The sequence below is a fragment of the Astyanax mexicanus genome, chromosome 24 (genome assembly GCF_023375975.1).
Source record: "Astyanax mexicanus isolate ESR-SI-001 chromosome 24, AstMex3_surface, whole genome shotgun sequence".
NCBI classification, from domain to species: domain Eukaryota; kingdom Metazoa; phylum Chordata; class Actinopteri; order Characiformes; family Acestrorhamphidae; genus Astyanax; species Astyanax mexicanus.
The window spans coordinates 31,612,501-31,635,432 of record NC_064431.1 but is presented as its reverse complement, the minus strand read 5'-3'; the positions used below and the strand labels follow the sequence as shown (position 1 = coordinate 31,635,432).

Here is a 22,932-nt window from a genome sequence, read left to right as displayed (position 1 = left end):
CGATTTTGGGCTGAGCCTCAGTACTTATTACTAACAGGTGAGTGTGTACACACACACACACAGACTCAGGAAGGTGGTGTGTTCTGCTCTGAAATCAGGCTGTAAACGTTAACACCTTTACACACTCACACACACACACACACGTTCCACTGCAAGTGAAGCGAGTAAGACCCTTTTGGAGGGGCAGAAAGGAGGGGTTGATCTGCACACCTGCAAAAAGAGAGAGAGAGAGAGAGAGAGAGGTACACTTACATCTAATAGTTCATTTAGATTTAGTGTTGATAAGACAGATTGGGCGGGGCTAAACTGCTTTAAGTTAAACATAATAGGGTTAAACTTATGTAGGCTAAATAGGCGGGGCTAAGCAATTTGAATGAATATTAACACACACTTTACAGATCCTGAGCTAGGAGAGCAGGAGAATAATATGGGCGGGGCTAAACTGCTGTAGGCTGAATGGCTGTGGGTGAAGCCGTCTTTAATTTCAATAAACTGAGGGCAACTTTAATATCCTCCATTCTTCAGTTTCAGCTTTACAGAAGCAATACCCTCAGTCTACTGTTACACACACACACTATACTGTGCAGTATTTCTGTGTGTGTGTGTGTGTGTGTGTGTGTGTGTGTGTGTGTGTGTGAGAGAGAGAGAGAGAGAGAGAGAGAGAGAGAGTGAGATTTGTTGGACGTCAGAGTGCCTGTTGGTGCCTGTCTGACAGATTCTCCTTCACACACTCATAATCCATCTGACACCCACATCACAAACACACACTCTTGTGCGCACACACACACACACACACACACTACATGTTTTCCCAACTTTCCAAATGTTTTGGAGGGTTTACAAACCACATAAATCAGACCTTGATTATTCCTTAGAATGAAACCCATATGCAAATTAGTTTTTTTTCTAATTGTCTGCCCTGTTCAAAAAGTAAACACATCTTAAACACTCCATTAACATGATTTAACATGATCATTCCATTTAAGCCCTAAACAGGGTTGCCAGGTCCAACAAAAATATCCAGCCCAAAGTCAGTCTAAAACCCGCCCTTCAAAAGCTTAAACTAGCCCAAAGTAAATGGCAAAACAACTGTTTGTACGACTTAGTTTTTTGTTTTGATTTATTATCAATGTTGCTATTTATCTTAAAGTCATTAATAATATTGTAACATAAATGTTTTATTAGTCATTTTGTAACATTTTTTTATCACAATCAAGAAAATTTAATAGTAACATAATTATCAAAAAATATATACTTTTACTTCTGTTCTTGCCCCTCCTGAACAATTTTTTCATCACCTGGTGATTTTCGGATGATTTTTTTCTTTTTTGTGATTTTTTTTGCTTTTTTGGCGGCTGCAGTAATTTTTAAAAGAAGGCCAAAAAACACTGCACCACCCCTAAATTTACAAAATTACCCTAAATTACAGCCCCACCCATTCATCCTACAGCAGTTTATAACCCCACCTATTCAGCCTACAGCAGTTTAAAGCCCCACCCATTCAGCATACAGCAGTTTAAAGCCCCACCCATTCAGCATACAGCAGTTTATAGCCCCACCCATTCAGCCTGCAGCAGTTTAGAGCACCACCCATTCAGCCTGCAGCAGTTTAAAGCCCCACCTATTCAGCCTACAGCAGTTTATAGCCCCACCCATTCAGCCTACAGCAGTTTATAGCACCACCCATTCAGCCTGCAGCAGTTTGTAGCCCCACCCATTCAGCCTACAGCAGTTTATAGCACCACCTATTCAGCCTGCAGCAGTTTATAGCCCCACCCATTCAGCCTACAGCAGTTTATAGCCCCACCCATTCAGCCTGCAGCAGTTTATAACACCACCCATTCAGCCTGCAGCAGTTTATAGCCCCACCCATTCAGCCTACAGCAGTTTATACCCTACAGTATTACTAAATATGGTTGATATGTAAATAACTGCAGATGAATAAAAGCTCGGGACAGTGTGGGGTTTAGTCCGGGTGTTTAGATGGTTAGTTTGCTGTTTTCTGGATCAGGCTGGATCTCCAGCACTCAGCTATTTTTATGTTGGAGCTTCTCGCTTCTTCTCCCCTGACAAACTCAGACCAGATTGGGGGAAAGGTTTAAAGCCCCCTGGCGTACAAGCTTTATAACCCACCGGTATTCGGGCAAAACCACGCCCTCCTGCAGGGATTGGCTGGCAACAAGAAATCAAGACCAATGGTTGGAAATGTGAATAGACTGGCCAGTTACAGCGCAGTACTCAACATAGCCAATCACAGAGAAGGAGGGCGGGGTCTGCCCGAAAACGGGTGCGGAAGAAACCTCGGAACTTTTTCGGCGTTAAGGGGAGGGGCGCGCGGCGTGCATGCGCGCGCGCGTGTGTGTGTGCGCTCGGTTTCACGGAGCAAGCTCGAGCCGATTGTTTGCTCGGCTCTTTTGATCTGAACGGTAAGTGAACTTCTCTTTTAATCTCACCGCACTTCAAAGCAGCGGAGACGTCAGGACGGGTGCGTCCACGCGCGGTCACGCGTAATTACGCGCAGTAACGTGTGGATCAGTGCGCGCGCGCCTCGGCACCGGAGAAACAGGCTGAAGTTTTACAAATGGCTCCAGAAACAAAAGACAAGCGGTGGGGTGAGTGTGTGTGTGTGTGTGGATGTGTGTCCGGTGCCCCGTTAGCGCGCGGTAGGGGGCAGCTGGGGGTCTCCGGTGGTCGTCTGCGCGCGCGGTCCTGCATCTCTCCGCAGGTTTAAACGCTTTAGGCTGGACCTGAGGGGCTCGTGACGGTGTGTTAAGCGCGTGTTTGCGCTGTCAGACGTGCGCGGTGTGTGTGTGTGTGTGTGTGTGTGTGTGTGTGTGTGTGTGTGTGTGTGTGTGTGTGTGTGTGCGCGTGTGCGTGTGCGTGTGCGTGTGTGATGCAGGGCTCGCGGCAGTGTTGGATCACTGAGGAATGTTATTTATGCTATTTATGAAAGATCAGAAGAGTTCGAGCCTTACAGCTGATAGATAGATAGATAGATAGATAGATAGATAGATAGATAGATAGATAGATAGATAGATAGATACTAAATATCAGAAGTGAAACATGAGAAAAGAATGGAGAAAGAAAGAGGGAGGAGATAATGAGTGAGAAAGAGGGAGATAAGGAAAAGAGTGATGAGAGAAAATGAAAAATGTGATACAGAAGGGAGACAGAAAGGGAGATACAGAGAAAGAGAGAGAGAGGAGAAAAGGAAATACCATACAAGAAGAGGCAGAGATACATAGATAGATAGATAGATACTGAAAGATAAGCTAATGAAAAAGAGAGAAAGGGGAATGAGAAAGAGAAGAGCAGTAAGAGAATTGCGAGAGAGGATGAAAAAAGAGAGTAAGTGGCAGAAAGAGAAAAAACTTTGTAAAATGAGAGGGAAATGCAATAGATAGATAGATAGATAGATAGATAGATAGATAGATAGATAGATAGATAGATAGATAGATAGATAGATATGAAAAGAGTGGTAGAGTGATAGACAGAAAGAGAGAAAAAAAGAAGGGCAAATGAGAAAAGAATGAGAGAGAAAGTGAGAAGAAAGAACGAAAGAAAGAGAGAGAAGAAAAGGGAAAAGGCCAGAGAAGACAAGACAGAGAGAGAAGCATTTTAGGACACATCGATATGCCAGAGTTTATTAGAGTCAGGTGGAGAGTCTTTATCTAACTCTCTCTCTCTCTCTCTCTCTCTCTCTCTCTCTCTCTCTCTCTCTCTCTCTTTTTCTCTCTCTCTGTTTCTCTCTCTTTCTCTCTCTCCCAGTTAGGTCTTTTCCTTGGCATTTTTTCTCTGTCTTTATCTCTATCTTACACACACTCTCTTTTTTACTTTTTATCTTGAACCTCTTCCTCCCTTTCACTCTTTATTTTAGTATCTCTCTCTATCTCTCTCTCTCTCTCTGGCCGTGCGAGTCTGTAGTTGATTACGGTGCCGCACCACCGGACCAAATCTGACCAGCTGCCCTGCCCAGCAAAACAACAAAAACAACGAAAACAAATACTCTCTCTCTCTCTCTCTCTCTCTCTCTCTCTCTCTCTCTCTCTGTCTCTCTCTCACACACACACACACTTTCTCTCTCCTGCAGCTTGGAATAATAGTTTAAAAACAGTAACACTGAGTTTACAGCCTTGTGATGTGGCCTAGTTTTTTCCACACACTATCTGACCTGTGTGTGTGTGTGTGTGTGTGTGTCTGTCTTTAGGCGAAACTTAATCTGGAACAAATCAGAGATGACTGGAGGCCAGTATTACAGTCTGACCTGATCAGTAGGATGTGACGTAAAGCTGTAACGCTAGAGGTGTAAAACTGCTGCAGCAAACTAAAGACTGGGATTAATAATCTTTAATTTTACACTCATTACCAAAACGCTTCTCAGTGCTGTTCTGAGGGGAGACTGTGGTAACCAAGGTTACCAGGAATAGTAGATGATTAAACGTTTAGACTGATATGTGCGACATTTTTATTTTATTACTATCTGTGACTTCAAGGCAAGAAGCCAGTTCAAATAGTTCCATTGCTGCTCTGTTTGTAGCTGCGCTGTTTGCATCGTTTCTAGGTTACCTGTATGTGTAATACACAGATACCACAGAAACACAGATACCACATAAACACTGATACCACATTAACACTAAAGACCACAGAAACACAGATACCACATAAACACTAAAGACCACAGAAACACTGATACCACATAAACACTGAAGACCACAGAAACACAGATACCACATAAACACTGATATGACATAAACACAGATACCACATTAACACTGATACCACATAAACATTGAAGACCACAGAAACACAGATACCACATAAACACTGATACCACATAAACACTGAAGACCACAGAAACACCAATACCACGTAAACACTGATACCACACAAACACTGAAGACCAGAGAAACACAGATACCACATAAACACAGATACCACGTAAACACTGAAGACCACAGAAACGCAGATACCACACAAACACTGATACTACATAAACAATGAAGACCACAGAAACACAGATATATCAATTATCCACCCAGTCATTCGTCACTATTGTATCTGTTAGTTACTACAAATTTGTGGTTGTGAGTTTTGAACTTCTATTTTAAAATAAGCAGTTTGTCATATCTTTAAAAAAGTTGTAAAAACTGTATATAGTGACTTTCGTGATCCTTCTGATCAATTATTCCAAAGTTGGAATGTATATAGCAATGGTAACTTCGAAGCTGCAATATTTTGTTTGTCTTAGGTGATTCCAGTTTTCTATGTTTTAATCTCTTTTCTGTTTTCCGTAAAGTTATGCTACAGCTCTGAAAAAAAATTCAGAGTTTAGTTTCTGAATCAGTTTCTCTGATTTTGCTATTTATAGGTTTATGTTTGAGTAAAATAAACATTGTTGTTTTATTCTATAAACTACAGACAACATTTCTCCCAAATTCCAAATAAAAATATTGTCATGTAGAGCATTTATTTGCAGACAATGAGAAATGAATGAAATAACAAAAAAAAGATGCAGAGCTTTCAGACCTCAAATAATGCAAAGAAAACAAGTTCAAAAATCAATTGTCCTCCACCAGTCTTACACACTGCTTTTGGATAACTTTATGCTGCTTCAAAAAATTCAAGCAGTTCAGTTTGGTGGTTTGATGTCTTGTGATCATCCATCTTCCTCTTGATTATATTCCAGAGGTTTTCAATTTTTTATTTTTTTCCAGAGCTGTATCTTACGGTTACTCAAGGTTACACGTTTGTAATTGTGATTCCAAGTGTGTGAATGGTGATTTAGCCCTGGGAGCAGGGATTCCAGGCCTGTGAGTGATAGTGAACGAGTGAAGAGGAAAAGGAAAGGGGAAACTGAGCGTGTTTGGAAGAAGAGTCGTGTTGAGAGATGATTGGATGAGTTGCGGGTTATCTGGTCACTGGCTGCTCTGTGTTGTGGAGCAACAGCCTCACATGAGTTGGTGATTTTCCTCCAGGTGCAGCGATGTGTTCCCGGGCGCTGGGTGTGTGTGTGTGTGTGTGTGTGCTGCTCTCTGTGTGTTTCGCCGCTCCGCCTGCACACATCAACCGCCTGGCACTGTTCCCTGACAAGAGCGCCTGGTGTGAGGCCAAGAACATCACACAGATCGTCGGGCACACGGGCTGCCAGCCACGATCCATCCAGAACAGGTCAGTACACACACACACACACACACACACACTCTGCAGATTTCATGATGGCAGGGCCCTTCCCTGTTGGCTTTGCCCACAGATGAGTTTCATAAAACCAAAGAAACTGTAGCTCCACCTCAATGTATAATAATATAATTATGACAATATCTACATTTAACTCTGGGAAAAAATGAGAGCACTTAAAATGATGAGTTTCTTTGATTTTACCAAATTGAAAACCTCTGGAATATAATCAAGAGGAAGATGGATGATCACAAGCCATCAAACCACCAAACTGAACTGCTTGAATTTTTGCACCAGGAGTAAAGCAGCATAAAGTTATCCAAAAGCAGTGTGTAAGACTGGTGGAGGAGAACATGATGCCACGATGCATGAAAAAAACTGTAATTAAAAACCAGGGTTATTCCACCAAATATTGATTTCTAAACTCTTAAAACTTTATAAATATGAACTTGTTTTCTTTGCATTATTTGAGGTCTGAAAGCTCTGAATCTTTTTTGTTATTTCAGACATTTCTCATTTTCTGTAAATAAAAGCTCTAAATTCTTTTTTGTAATTTGGGAGAAATGTTGTCTGTAGTTTATAGAATAAAACAACAATGTTCATTTTACTCAAACACAAACCTACAAATAGCAAAATCAGAGAAACTGAGGTGGTCTCTTAATTTTTTTTACAGAGCTGTATATGGCTGTAGCTCGGCCTCCTCAGTGTATAATATCACAATACCTACATTTAAAATGCTGTTAATATGCAGCTCTGGACAAAAATGAAGAGACCACTTCAGTTTTTGATTCAGTTTCTCTGATTTTGCTATTTATAGGTTTATGTTTAAGTAAAATGAACATTGTTGTTTTATTCTATAAATTAAAAACACATTTCTCCCAAATACAGAATAAAAATATTGTCATTTAGAGCATTTATTTACAGAAAATCAGAAATGGTTGAAATAACAATAAAGATGCAGAGCTTTCAGACCTCAAATAATGCAAAGAAAACAAGTTCATATTCATAAAGTTTTAAGAGTCAGAAATCAATATTTGGTTGTGGTTTTTAATCACAGTTTTTATGCATCTTGGCATCATGTTCTCCTCCACCAGTCTTACACACTGCTTTTGGCGAACTTCAAGCAGTTTAGCTTAATTTGATGGTTTGTGATCATCTATTTTCCTCTTGATTATATTTTAGAGGTTTTCAATTTGGTAAAATCAAAGAAACTCATCATTTTAAAGTGCTCTCTTATTTTTTTCAGAGCTGTATATTTATCCTAATACCTACATTTAGTGCAGTTCAAACATACTAAACTTAACTTGTATAGTATATATGTTTAGTATATATATAGAGTATATTTGACCAAGATTGGGGCACAATACCGCAGTTCTCACTTCTTCAAGTGTTCAGTGCAGAGTATCACTTTAGGGACCGTAGGAAAAATACGGGACAAATTGAGTAATGAATAACTTTCACTCTATTTAACTTTTTCTAAATGTGACTCTGTGATATGAAACCAGCAGTAGAGGGAAGCATGGTTGATGAGTGTTAGTAGAAGAAGGTTTGAAGAGTCAGTGAATTTATAAAGCTGGGAAATTAGATTCAGCTGACGGTTCCAAATTACATTTAGTGACGAGCCCCAGGCCTTATCGGAGATGCTAGATCCAGTAAATCAGATCTAAACCTCTTAGGTTGCCTAAGCTTGTATATGTATCACAGTGTGTATGTGTGTGTATGTGTGTGTGTGTATGTGTGTGTGTGTGTGTGTGTATGTGTGTGTGTGTGTGTTGCAGGGCGTGTTTAGGACAGTGTTTTAGCTACAGTGTGCCGAACACTTTCCCCCAGTCCACAGAGTCTCTGGTGCACTGTGACTCCTGCATGCCCGCTCAGACACAGTGGGAGGTGGTGAGTAAAGTTTATTTCCTCTAATTATTTTAATCTTATCAATTCTGATGTTATATAGAGTTAATTACAGGTAGACACTCATACTGACCACGGACTTTATATGACATTAGAATAAACCCAAGTAAACATAAAGTCAGTTGTCCGTGAGAGTGTCTTCCTGTAATTAACTCTATATAACATTATTCAGGTTTATTCTATTGTTATATAAAGTTAATTACAGGTAGACACTCTCACTGATCACTAACTTTATTCTTTATGTTTATTTGGGTTTAGTATCCTAATGTTATATATAGGTAAATAATTACAGGTAGATACTCTCACTGATCACTAACTTTATATTTGTTTATTTGGGGTTATTGTAATGTTATATAGTGGGGGGTTGGAGTGTGTATTATCAGGGTGGTCTGCAGGTTTTCAGGTCTGGATTTCTCTGTTTTAAAACAAGAAATGCATTAAAGTCCACCGCCGTGTACATCAGAGCAGTGTGTGTGTGAGTGTAGTGTGTGTGTGTGTGTGTGTGTGTGTGTGTGTGTGTGGTGAGGACGTGTGCTGATTTATGAATGGACTAAAGCAGGTCTGAGTGCTTTTTATGAGGCTGTGTTGAAATGCAGCAGCTGGAGCTCCGCTCTGTACCTGACACACTACAGACCCCCTCACACACACACACACACACACACACACACATGCGTACACCAAACACACACAAATCACAGACTCCTGCTCACACACACTCTCTAATACCTACTTGTGTGTGTGTGTCAGTGTGTGTGTGTGTGTGTGTGTGTGTTGTATTGAACTCAGGGCACATGAGGTCAGTGTGTTTGTACTTAAAGGCTTATAGAATGGCTGTATTTTTTTTTTTATTAATCAGCCGGTTCTGTATGGAACTGTGAGTCCAGCCATGCATCTAACTGCTTAAATAGTTCATCTGATTGGTGGAAAACCTTTAATAGATAGTTAATAGATAATAGACAGGTTTAATCAATTTAATAGAGTAAAACTAATACAAATAGATGGCTGGAAAGACAGAGAGAATCAGCAGCTGTGTAACTCTCAGTTGCACTCAATTGTCATATCTGCTGATACCTGTTATCTCCTATACTTAATTTATTCTTTTACTGAACTACCTCATATCTACGACTGATTACTTCCACACTTTGTATAGTTTTTGTATTTTAATATTTAATATAATATTTATGTATATATTTTTAAATCTCGTTTTAGATTGTTATAGTCTAGAGTCTTATATTTCTTACTTTGCTCTCTTATTGTACTCTATCCATCCATCCATCCATCCATCCATCCATCCATCCATCCATCCATCCATCCATCCATCCATCCATCCATCCATCCATCCATCCATCAGTTGCTAAACTGCAGTGTGAAACCAAATCTAACTTAGTAAAGAGAGAGACTAGCACACTATTGGCATTTTATTTACTACACACAGTGTGTTTTGTACACAGGCTGGCCACTAGAGGGCTCCATATCCCCAAAAATAAGACCATATCATCCTTTTACTTTTAGTTGGTTTGAATTTGTTTTGCTATTTTACTCAAATTAGACCATATGTGTATTAACATTACATGTCAAAAGTATTTGGACATTCTTTCTAATGACTTAAATCAGCTGGGTGATTTAAGGTGGCTGGGACCGGCTTGTATAATCTCTATGGGGAAGCACTGACCAAAAGAACCTGAAGCTCTGGGTGCAATCAAATCGTCCTGTAGAGACAATTTTGGGGTCTTTTTATATACCATTCATTTATTCTGTGATGTATTGTTTATTTATTTATTTTGTATGTTTACGTGTGTGTGTACACAGGTGTGAGAAACATTTGACAAATGTTTTAATAACATTGTGATGCAAACCATTATCATGTCACATGTTTTCAGAATAATCCTGGAACATTATTTCTGTAAGGTTTACAGCCTAACCTTCCTGGAAACTTTTCAAAACACTGCTAAACGATCCTTAAACATTCTTCATTCTTCATGTTTTTATTAGTAAACTCCACTTTTTTATAGTTGTTTTAGTTTTAAAAATAATTTCTTGGTTCCTTAAAATGAATCATGTTGTGTATTTAGGAGTAATATACCGTGTATAATTAATGAGCTATTTTCTTATTGGGCGGCTTTACATTGCAGCCTCCATTCTGAGAGGAGTGCAGCTGGAAACACTCCATATAACATCATTGTGAATGAGCAAAGCTAAACCTCTGTCAGCCAGAAGGAGTTTTTACTTTTTTTTTGTATCAATTTATCCCAATTTCTCCCCAATTTACACGGCCAATTACCCAACCCACTCATTAGGACTCCCCCTATCACTAGTAATGCTCCAACACCAGGACGGTAAAGAGTAGCACAAGCCTCCTTCAACACATGTAAAGTCAGCCACCGCCTCTTTTCAAACTGCTGCTGATGCAGCATTACCGAGTAGCATCACAGCGCTAACGCTCAGAGGAAAGCGCAGCGACTCAGTTCTGATACATCAGCTCACAGATGCAGCCTTGTGCTGATCCACATCACCCTAGGAGTGATGAGGGGAAAGAGCGTCATCTACTGTACCCACCCAGAGAGAGCAAGGACAATTGTGCTCTCTCGGGGCTCTGGCAGCAGATGGCAAGCTGCATGACTGTGATTCGAAACAACGATTTCCCGATCATAGTGCCCTAGAAGTAGTGTTTTCACAACATTCAAAATATTTCAATATTTCACATTTCACTAGCATGGCAAAAGTCATGGGACAGAACCTAGTATCATCAGGGCAGTTTCAAGGCATTTGGGGGATACAAGCAAAATGAATGGAAAAACTCCATCGCTTTACTATTGCTGAAGTTATATTTTGCCGGCTGCAGGAATGACGTAGCTGGCTGGTTGGCTACTGTCAGCAACAAGTGGGAGGAGCCAATTTAAGGGGGATTCTGATAACAGTTTTGTTGGACTTTTTTTAAATGCAGAAATAAAGGGGTGCTCCCTCAGTTTGACGTTGCATTGCTTGCATCTGTTATGTTGTAATGATGTTTTGTTCATTTATACATTTTGTGTGTGTGTGTGTGTGTGTGTGCACAGGTGACTCTGGAGTGTCCGGGCAGTGCGGATACGCCGCGGGTGGATAAGCTGGTGGAGCGAATCCTGCACTGCAGCTGTCAGTCCTGCAGTAAGGAGAGCGGTCAGGAGGGGGCGCTAATGCAGCTTTTCCCCGCAGAGGGCGCCGCCGAGTCCCCGTCTACGTCTGACACACAACGCACACACACACACTCACACTCCCACACGGACCCGCACCCTCAGCACACTCACACACACTCCGAGCCACACCCGCACACACACACACCTGAGGGAGGATGATGGGTAAAATCCAGCCCCGCCCACTTTCATCCACGTTGATTCCTTTAGCGAGCTGACCGGCAAAAGTTTGCGGACACCTTGAATTGATATTCTATTGGTGATTTTCTAATATGTTTCTTTCTCAGTTCAGTGAAAATATACTTAATTTAACAGCTAGGACACTAGGGGGAGCTAGAGCTAGCTAGCCTGGGAATGCACTTACCGTAAAAACGAATTAAAAACAGCTATTTGTTAAATTATCCATTACAATTAAACACACTGTCTCTTAGATAGAGTTAGATATATGTAGATGGATATAGATAGATATATGAAAATGAGCTCTGTTCTGATTGGATGCATTATATTGCTCAACATTCTGATTGTCCATCAGCTTAATTGTCCACAACCTTTGATAAGATGAAATCGAGATGCTTTGTTTTAATTTTTTGCTACACATTTCAAACAAAGTATTTTCTACTTTGTAATGTTGCCATTTTTTCCTCAAAACATGTAAAAGACAAAACAAATGCAGCTTGAAAATCCCTGTAAAATATTCTTTCTTTTTAGTCCTGAAAGCAAAACACAAAACTTAAAACCTTAAAGGGGCACTGAACCCCTTGATTTTTGCTGACTTTACCCTCAGCTCAAATTTGAAAAATGCAAAAAAAAAAATTTGAGAGGGCTAGTTTGAGACGGGCACTGGGTGATGTATGGGTTTAGAGGCGGAGCAGGAGGGAGAGCTGATTGGCTGAGCTGCAGCAGCAGCGCCTCTGATAGTGGTGAGACACAGATGTTTGGATGTCAGCAGGGGGGCGGTGTTACTGATTGATTGATTTGCATATTGTGATGAGGTGTCTGTGTACCAAAGTACTCAGACACATCATCCTCGCCTATAGCACAGCTGAATCTGAGAGGAGCTGCAGAGGCACAAATAACCACAGTTAAAGCGTTTTTTAAAGGTTAGAAAATGTTTATAAAATTTCAAGCAGCTCTTTATTGCCCAATACTAAAATTTTTTAGAATAGCCTGTAGGGTTAGAAATGCATTAAATTATGTATATTTACAAATAAATAAAGTTGAGCAGATAAAACAAATAAAAACTAATTATTTTTTGAGTTTGAGCTTAAAGCCAAAGTAACATGGCTATAAAAAGGGGTGGCTGTAATGTGTATTGACCTATTGTAGGTTTGGTTTTGGGTTTTTGCTTTTTAATGCATTATTTGGGTGCATTGTTATTATTATCATTAATTTTATTTCATTTTTTTATTTAGTTTTAACAAATTTCACCTTATAAACCCCAAATCACTCGAGGTAAAGAGGCTTTTAGAAGACCAGCAATGAGAAATCATGATTTCTATGGATTAAAGGACAGAAATGTTTATTTTTTTGGGTGGTTTAAAGGGTCGCTATGGTACATTTTTGCAAAATTGTTAAACACATTATAAAAGCTTGGTGTCCACAAACTTTTGACGGCCGTGGGAATCCTGCTGATTTCCTCCACTCCTCCTTTTCTCTTTTAGCATTGCGCTAAACACACATTCCTTTTATTACTGTTTATTTTTTCTCTATCTTTAATCTTTCTTTCTTTGTTCTATCGTTTCATTCTCTCTCTTTATTTCTCTTTCTTTCTCTTTATACCTTCCCCCGTCTCTCTCTCTCTCTCTCTCTCTCTCTCTCTCGCTTGGCGAATTTAAAGCACTTTTAAAAATAGCACTCTTCTTTAGGAGAAACCTTCTGCACCATACTGACCAATCACAAGCTGTCTCTGCTCGCTGCTGACCAATCAGAGCCCTCCTGTGCTCTCAGTGGGGGGGTAAGCTGGAATGACATGCCTTAAGTAGTGCACACACACACACACACACACACACTCCTACAGAGTAGAGCGGTGGTGGACGAAGTACAGTGAAAGTAGAGGAGTGTTCCCTGAATTATATCCCATAATACTTAACACTAAATCTAATATTCCTCAATATTCCATCAAATCTTTCAAAAATAATGTTATTATGGTATAAAAGTCGACCTGTATGTGATTATATGGACTTAATAGAATAAACACTTTGATAAAACTATCCAGCTAACATTATTGTGGCAACTTTTGGTTAGTTAAACGTTTTCTGAATGTTACATTTAACATTCTTAGAACGTTCAATAAGTTATGTTTTCTGTATCTTCTTAGAAAGTTCTGGTAACGTCGCTGCAACGTCACTTGAGTCAGTGTTTTCATTTTTAGTTTTGTAGGGAATGTTACTTTTAATGTTAACGTTTCCAAAATGTGAAAAAATTTAATTTCACTTCTACTCAGTGATAAAACTCCTGCATCCGGACTGCAATTGAAATGTTTTTTTTCCTTTTTCTGTCACGTGACATCACGTTCAGTAGCTCCTCCATTTCCACTCAATGTTGTGTTTTTAGCATGGATCTCCATGGAAACGTGCTCCCAAGGTGTAATAACAGTGCGCCGCAGTGGACAAATAGCTATTTTATTAAACGAGAGGAGACGAAACTCAAAGATCTAAAATCACAGAGGATAAAAACCCCCATAAAAGAGAAAATTACCACAGAACACCTGAGAAACTACTGCAATCCTATCCAGATTAGGGCTTTAGACAATACAATAAAAACAATAGAATAGTGCCATAAACAATAGAATTGATAATTGGATAAACATTTTTAGGGTACAGCCCCCAGTACAGTGTTTAATAATCTTTATAATACTTTTATATTGCTTTTATATTAATATAAGCTGCCTAATTCACTCACTCTCTGTGTGAAAGCTGTGATACCTCTCACAGGGCTTCATCTCTCATAAGAGCTCATTAAATCACTCCAGTGTGAACGTTAATTAACACTATGATGAAAGGTCAACATGCAGGTGAATTACACAGAGCTGAGTGGCTGTGAAATAAACAGGTAAACACTGTATACGGCTCTCTTCAGATAGCTAACGGCTATAATTAGACTATTAGAGCGTTAGCCTATTAGCTTCAGCGAATTTTCACAAAACCAAACAGATGGGTTCTTCTATAAAAGATTCTTGGTACCACTTTAAAATAAGACTACCTTTATAAAGGGTATATCGTTAGTTTATTAATGGTTACTAATTAGGTTGTAAATGCCTTAAAAATCATTAATAATCAGTTATAACACATACGTTGAAATATAGATGGCTGTGGGTTCACTATTTGGCAAACAACAGGTCATTGTTGCCGCTTCTACGTGTATGTTATAACTGATTATTAATGATTTTAAGGCATTTACAACCTAATTAGTAACCATTAATAAACTAATTGTAAATCATCTATAAACCCTTTATAAAGGTAGTCTTATTTTAAAATGGTACCAGATTCTTTCTATGAAATACAGTTTTTAAGATCATTAGCCCTGTCACTGATGATTCGCAGAATAAAACTACAAAATCTGGACCTATGGGAGAGAGAAGGAAGGGTTTGGGCCAGTTAGCTGTGATGCTAACAACTGGTCCCAACAGGATTAGAGCCACAATGCTAACAGATACCATTGCTCAGCTTGGCAAGGTTGGAACAGGTTAGCTGTGATGCTAACAGCAGACCTCTGCAGGGGTTTAGCTGCAATGCTAACAGACACATCTGCTATCTTATTTGATCTAATAAGGTACTTTTGGGTACTCCTGTCCACCACTGCCAACACACACACACACACATCCACACACACTTCCACTAATTTCTATTGAAAATGCTGAACATACACTTGAGTATTAAGAGATATGTATGAATATATATGATCACCCATGAATGCACACACAATCTAAACCTCTCTATCTCTCTCTTTCACACACACACACACACACACACACACACACACACACACACACACACACACACAGACACTCTCTCTGTGGCTTAATTATTGAAGCTGTATGTCACCAATGTATGCCTCTGTAAACACAATAAATACTTTAATCAAAGTGTTTGTGTGCTTCAGTGTTTTGTTGCATATCAGAAGAATCTATTGACTATCAATCTTGTTATTATCAGCTCTGTTACTATCAACCCTGTTACTAAAACCCTGTTACTAATAGCCCCATTACTATCAGCCATGTTACTATAAACACTGTTACTGTCATTCCTGTTACTATCAACCCTGTTACTATCAACCTTGTTACTATCAGCTCTGTTGCAATCAGCCTTGTTATTATCAATCCTGTTATAATCACCACTGTTACTATATACCCTGTTACTGTCAGCCATGTTACTATCAACCCTGTTACTATCAATCCTGTTACTATCAAACCTGTTACTTTCAGCTATGTTGCCATTAGACCTGTTACAATTACCCCTGTTACTATTACCCCTGTTACTATTAGCCCTGTTACTATTAGCCCTGTTACTATTAGCACTGTTAATGTCACTACTGTTAATATATGCTCTGTTACTATTACCCCTGTTACTATCAGCCCTGTTACTCTCAGTCCTGTTACACTGTCTCTGAACTCATCATTACAGTGAACTCAGAGCTCAACTTTATATTTCTTACATCCTTGAATTAAAAGTAGGTCACTGGAAATCTGTATTGACAACACACTCTTTTATTAAACAACACACACTTACACCCACTCTCACATACGCACACACACACACGCACACAAACACACATACACACACACACACACACACAAACAATGCTGTGTGTAAATTGATTATGATGATTGCTGACTTTTTGAACATGAAAAGGCCATCTGGTCACATCAGAGGACTGAACTGTGGGGCCGCAGCCATGGCAACCATAAGAGACGGACTGTAAATAGCCAATACCCCGACTGTGAAAGTGATGTGAGTGAGTGAGTGTGTGTGTGTGTGTGTGTGTGTGTGGTCCATTAGTGCTCGATGACAGTAAAGAGCCCCTCAAGCACACACTCAGAACAGTGGCTATAGCAGATAGAGAGAGAGAGTAAAGAGAGGGATGAGTGAGACATGGTATAAAAAAGAAGAAAAAGAGAGGAAATAAGAGATAAAGAGGAAAGAAAGAGAGAGACAGTGGAGAAAGAGGGAGAAGAGTCAGAGCAACAGGGATAAATAAATGCTAAGGACGAGTGACAGAAAGATAAAGATGAATCGTTTGGAGTGAGAGAAGTAAAGAAAGACAGGAGAAAGAGAGTGAGATGTGAGAGAGAATAACCTCATTAATTTGCATTTGCATTATGCAAATGACATGCTTTTAGCATAAGTGGATGTCCCAATACATTCAGCCTGTAGATTACAGAGACTGCAGACTGCAGTTATCCACCAGGGGGCATCATTAACATTTAGGAACATGGGGGTAGCAGCATACTGTTAACCCTGGAGGGAGTTATTAGCATTAAATGTGGTTATAGGTGTGATGTTATTAAAATCTAGCTGAGTTCCTATTAGACCTTTTACTATGGACCTTGTTACCACCAACCTTGTAACTGTTAGACCTAATACCATCAGCCCTGTTACTAAAACCCCTGTTACTATCAGCCCTGTTACTCTTAGCCCTGCTACTCTCAGCCCTGTTACTATCAACTATACTTCTATTAGCCCTGTTATTCTAAGCCATGTTACTCTCAGCCCTGTTACTCTCAACCATGTTTCTATTAGCCCTGTTACTATCAGCACTGTTACTATCAGCCCTGTTACTATCAGCACTGGTACTATCAGCCCTGTTACTATCAGCACTGGTACTATCAGCCCTGTTACTATCAGCACTGTTACTATCAGCCCTGTTACTATCAACCATGTTTCTATCAGCCCTGTTACTATCAACCATGTTTCTATCAGCCCTGTTACTATCAGCCCTGTTACTATCAGCCCTGTTACTATCAGCACTGTTACTATCAGCCCTGTTATCAGCCCTGTTACTATCATTACTGTTACTGTCAACCATGTTTCTATTAGCCCTGTTACTATCAGCACTGTTACTATCAGCCCTGTTACTATCAGCACTGGTACTATCAGCCCTGTTACTATCAGCACTGGTACTATCAGCCCTGTTACTATCAGCACTGTTACTATCAGCCCTGTTACTATCAACCATGTTTCTATCAGCCCTGTTACTATCAACCATGTTTCTATCAGCCCTGTTACTATCAGCCCTGTTACTATCAGCACTGTTACTATCAGCCCTGTTATCAGCCCTGTTACTATCATTACTGTTACTGTCAACCATGTTTCTATTAGCCCTGTTACTATCAGCCCTGTTACTCTCAACCATGTTTCTATTAGCTCTGTTACTATCATTACTGTTACTGTCAACCATGTTTTTATTAGCCCTGTTACTATCAGCCCTGTTACTCTCAACCATGTTTCTATTAGCCCTGTTACTATCAGCCCTGTTACTATTAACCATGTTTCTATCAGCCCTGTTACTATCAGCCCTGTTACTATCAGCCCTGTAACTATCAGCCCTGTTACTATCAGCCCTGTTACTATCAACCCTGTTACTATCAACCATGTTATTATCAACCATGTTTGTATTAGCCCTGTTACTATCAGCACTGTTACTATCAGCCCTGTTACTATCAACCATGTTTCTATTAACCCTGTTACTATCAACCATGTTTCTATCAGCCCTGTTACTATCAGCACTGTTACTATCAGCCCTGTTACTATCAACCATGTTTCTATCAGCCCTGTTACTATCAACCATGTTTCTATCAGCCCTGTTACTATCAACCATGTTTCTATCAGCCCTGTTACTATCAGCCCTGTTACTATCAGCTCTGTTACTATCAGCACTGGTACTATCAGCCCTGTTACTATTAACAATGTTTTTATTAGCCCTGTTACTACAAACCCAAATAATATCTTACTATCTACTATCTTACTCTTAATATTTGGACGCAAATATTGATGTGTTTTAGACGACTATTACAGTCTGATACGACTGACTTTGCCTTTGGGAGAAGTTATTATATGGTTCAGAACTACACACACACACACACACACACACACACTTAGACAAGCCCACAGTGTGACTAAACAGGGCCAGTGGAAGTAGATCAGATTCACAGATCATCCAGCAGGGGGCAGTGTGGCTTACACATGCAAAACCCAAAACAGAGCCACTTGATTCATTATCATTATCATTATCAGTGTATGCTGATTCTCATACTACTGCTCTTCACATCACACACACACACACACACACACACACACACACACACACACACACACACACACACACACACACACACAAACACACAGGATTAAGTACTATGAATTATACATTACACAATACATTATCACAGTTTTGTCAAATAGCTCCATTATTTATCATTATTAATATTATTAACAATTAATTATTTCTTATACTCATTGTTTTGCGCTGTAGCGTGCGGGTTGAGATGCAGCCACAGCTGTAGAGGCTCCACCCACTCTGACATGGCCCCACCTTGCAGCCTATAGCAGCTTAGCTCCACCCATTCAGCCTACAGCAGTTTATAGCCCCACACATTCAGCCTACAGCAGTTTATAGCCCCACCCATTCAGCCTACAGCAGTATAAAGCTCCACCCATTCAGTCTACAGCCGCTTATAGCTCCATCCATTCAGCCTACAGCAGTTTAGAGCCCCACCCAATCAGCCTACAGCAGTGTATAGCCCCACCCATTCAGCTTACAGCAGTTTAAGATTTGGTTTAGCTCCACCCAAAAACTCATTCATGCACATAACTGGGTAGCCAATCAGAACAGAGATCACTCTTTGTAAATATGAAGGACAACATCTTTTTTTTATATAGTTTATATGACATGTAAAAAAGGAAAAAGCCGAACAAGGAAAGAGAGAGCAGGACTTAAGAGATAAGCCTCTCTTTTATTTCATTTCAGAGAGAACAGATTGTCCAAATATCTTTTAATACCCATCATGTCCTTCGATTTCTTCTTTAATCCCTCTTTCTTTCTGCTCCTCTCTTTCTGAAGGCCTAATTACATTTCTCTAATCTCGCGACTTCTCAAAGACAGAGATAGAAAGAGAGAAAGAGAGAGAGAGAGAGAGGGAGAGAGAGAGGAAGAGGGAGATTAGATGTCATGATGTTCTTTTTCTTCTAGACAAATTGATCAATTCCTCTAAAAAATTATTGTCAGGAACCCAAACCCACGCAGCAAGAACAGAGAGAGAGAGAGAGAGATGGAGGGAGAAGTGGACTTCTAAAAATTACTGTTATTGTCACAAAACCTTTCTCAGAAAAGACCATTAGAGTTCGGAACGTCAGCTGTGCTGCAGTGCTGCTGGATTTGAAGAGCCCTTTTCTTAGACCACAATTATAAACCATAATCCACTTAATTTCTTTTTAAGTTTTTAGATTGTCAACACATTTCAAACAGCCCCACTTACTCAGCAGCAGTCCTTAAGATTTTATTTTATTATTATTGTATTTTTTATTTAATAAAAAGCAGTAGGATACTTGAATAGGAGGGGTTATAAACTGCTGTAGGCTGATATGGGAGGAGCTATAAACTGCTGTAGGCTGAATGGGAGGGGTTATATACTGCTGTAGGCTGAATGGGAGGGGTTATAAACTGCTATAGGCTGAATGGGAGGAGCTATAAACTGACGTAGGTTGAATGGGTGGGGATATAAACTGCTGTAGGCTGAATGGGCGGGGCTATAAACTGCTGTAGGCTGAATAGGTGGAGCTATAAACTGCTGTAGGCTGAATGGGTGGGGCTATAAACTGCTGAAGGCTAAATGGGTGGAGCTATAAATTGCTATAGGCTGAGGGGTTATAAACTGCTGTAGGCTGAATGGGAGGGGTTATAAACTGCTGTAGGCTGAATGGGAGGGGCTATAAACTGCTGTAGGCTGAATGGGTAGGGCTATAAATTGCTGTAGGCTGAATGGGAGGGGTTATAAACTGCTGTAGGCTGAATGGGAGGGGTTATAAACTGATGTAGACTGAATGGGTGGGGCTATGAACTGCTGTAGGCTGAATGGGTGGGGCTATAAACTGCTGTGGGCTGAATGGGAGGGGTTATAAACTGCTGTAGGCTGAAAAGGTGGAGCTATAAACTGCTATAGGCTGAATGGGAGGGGTTAGAAACTACTGTAGGCTGAATGGGAGGGGTTATAAACTGCTGTAGGCTGAATGGGTGGGGTTATAAACTGCTGTAGGCTGAATGGGAGGGGTTATAAACTGCTGTAGGCTGAATGGTTGGAGCTATAAACTGCTGTAGGCTGAATGGGAGGGGTTATAAACTGCTGTAGGATGAAAGGGTAGGGGTTATAAACTGCTGTAGGCTGAATGGGTGGGGTTATAAACTGCTGTAGGCTGAATGGGAGGGGTTATAAACTGCTGTAGGCTGAATGGTTGGAGCTATAAACTGCTGTAGGCTGAATGGGAGGGGTTATAAACTGCTGTAGGATGAAAGGGTAGGGGTTATAAACTGCTGTAGGCTGAATGGGAGGGGTTATAAACTGCTGTAGGCTGAATGGGAGGGGTTATAAACTGCTGTAGGATGAATGGGAGGGGTTATAAGCTGCTGTAGGCTGAATGGTTGGAGCTATAAACTGCTGTAGGCTGAATGGTTGGAGCTATAAACTGCTGTAGGCTGAATGGGAGGGGTTATAAACTGCTGTAGGATGAATGGGAGGGTCTGTGAGGTGGCCAATCCACTATTGTAGTAACTATCCCTCTCTATTCCTCTCCTTATCTCTCTCCCTTCATCCCTCCTTCATCTTTCTCTCTCTCTCTCTCTCTCTCTCTCTCTCTCACTGCAGAGTTAGGTAATCAGGCTCTCGACACTCTGGAAATTTCACCCCACAGCTTTTCACAAGTGTGTTCACCTAGCAGCTCCTCCACCTACCAGAACAGCACGGAGTGAAGATGATTGTATAGTCTATATAAACATCCCTGCTGCAAAATATTATCTAATTTTATTCATAGTTTTGAAAATAAATTATTCAACTCATTTATTAGGACTCTCTCTATCACTAGCAGTGCCCCCAACAGGGTGGGGGAAGACCAGCACATGCCTCCTCTGATATATCTGAAGTCAGACTCTTTCACAGTGCACTCGGAGGAAAGCGCAGCGACCGGTTCTGATAAATACTGAAAATATATATTTGTATATAAGAGCATCATCAAACATCTCAATATACTCTGTATCTGAGTCAGCAAACATGAGTAATAATAATATTGATGTGTATTATGTGCAGCACATACTAAGTGTTGAGCACCAAATTCCAGATATCCACCACCAGATATTAAGTGGTGGGCACCACATACTAAGTAGTGAACACCACATACTAAGCAGCCAATACTAAGTAGTGAGCACCAAATTCTAAACACCTGATTGTAAGTAGTGGGCACCACATACTAAGCACTCAATATTAAGTTGTGGGCACCACATACTAAGCACCAGATACTAAGTGGTGAGGACCCCATGCTAACATAACATGTGGTGCTCATCTGTTGTTCAAGCTTTTAAACCTATATATATTCAGATCTGAAAAAAGAGACCACTTAAAAATGATGAGTTTCTTTGATTTTACCGAATTGAAAACCTCTGGAATATAATCAAGAGGAAGATGGATGATCACAAGCCATCAAACCACCAAACTGAACTGCTTGAATTTTTGCACCAGGAGTAAAGCAGCATAAAGTTATCCAAAAGCAGTGTGTAAGACTGGTGGAGGAGAACATGATGCAAAGATGCATACAAATAAAAAAACAGGGTTATTCCACCAAATATTGATTTCTAAACTCTTAAAACTTTATGAATATGAACTTGTTTTCTTTGCATTATTTAAGGATAATTTTGTTATTTCAGTCATTTTGATCTCTACCATTTCGGAGAGAGAGAAAGAGAGAGAGAGTGAGTGAGAGAAAGTGAGAGAAAGAGAGAGAGAGAGAGAGGCATGTATATAATCATATAAGAAGTTTCCACATATACCTCAGGAACCAACTCTTAACAGTAAGTGGGTTTGCTTTTTCTGTTCTTATAGGTTTGTTCTTTTACACACACACACACACACACACACACACACACACACACACACACACACACACACACACACACACACACATCCTATGAATACAAAGTGACACAAGAATAATGGTCTTGGTCAAAAGGAGGAAAATGATTTCTGCTCCTTTCCCCCATTATGTGTGTGTGTGTGTGTGTGTGTGTGTGTGTGAGAGAGACTTAACACAAAAAAGAAAAGCTCATTAACATCTGCTTCTGGCATCAGAATGACAGCAGCTCCATTAGCCTTTGTGTGTGTGTGTGTGTGTGTGTGTGTGTGTGTCTGTGTGGTGGAACTTGATTTGAAAAGCGGAGCAGTTTATAGCATCTCATTTTAAGCCCAACACACATTAACATGTACTCTGAGATGTAGCACCCCACATCTCTCTCTCTTTCTCTCTCTCTCTTTCTTTCTCTCTCTGTCTCTCTCTCTCTGTATCCCACATCTCTCTCTCTGTATCTCTCTCTCTCTCTCTCTCTCTCTCTCTCTCTCTCTCTCTCTCTCTCTGGAGCTGACAGGCTGGTCAGAGCGCTGAGTGTGTGAAACGGGACGGTGTGTTAAGACTCCGATCAGGAGCTG

At 40.2% G+C, this 22,932-nt stretch overlaps 2 protein-coding genes across 3 annotated transcripts in view; both read left to right on the top strand.

Moving 5' to 3' along the window:
* The first annotated feature begins 2,220 nt into the window (after positions 1 to 2,220).
* nbl1 (NBL1, DAN family BMP antagonist) lies at positions 2,221 to 15,333 on the top strand. Of its 2 annotated transcripts, none has more exons than XM_022682518.2 (4): positions 2,221 to 2,426; positions 5,976 to 6,168; positions 7,953 to 8,064; positions 11,136 to 15,333. In XM_022682518.2, exons 2-4 carry the CDS (start codon positions 5,984 to 5,986, stop codon positions 11,409 to 11,411), a joined length of 573 nt encoding a protein of 190 aa, XP_022538239.2. In that variant the 5' UTR covers positions 2,221 to 2,426; positions 5,976 to 5,983; the 3' UTR covers positions 11,412 to 15,333. The 2 variants fall into 2 exon arrangements, with proteins under 2 accessions (XP_022538239.2, XP_022538238.1); XM_022682517.2 differs by lacking the exon at positions 2,221 to 2,426 and adding an exon at positions 2,458 to 2,612.
* A 7,482-nt stretch (positions 15,334 to 22,815) lies between these two features.
* The window catches only part of LOC103043663 (transmembrane protein 88B), a 10,114-nt gene continuing 9,997 nt past the window's right edge, over positions 22,816 to 22,932 (top strand). Inside the window, exon 1 of the mRNA XM_007256695.4 lies at positions 22,816 to 22,932. This exon is cut by the window's right edge and continues 24 nt beyond it. The gene's annotated coding sequence lies outside the window, so the exon portion shown is untranslated.

Coding starts and splice junctions, on each gene's coding strand:
- nbl1 (XM_022682517.2), top strand. CDS start 2,582: ATGGCTCCAGAAACAAAAGACAAGCGGTGGG. Junction 2,613..5,975: donor AACAAAAGACAAGCGGTGGG/GTGAGTGTGTGT, acceptor ATTTTCCTCCAG/GTGCAGCGATGTGTTCCCGG. Junction 8,065..11,135: donor CTCAGACACAGTGGGAGGTG/GTGAGTAAAGTT, acceptor GTGTGTGCACAG/GTGACTCTGGAGTGTCCGGG.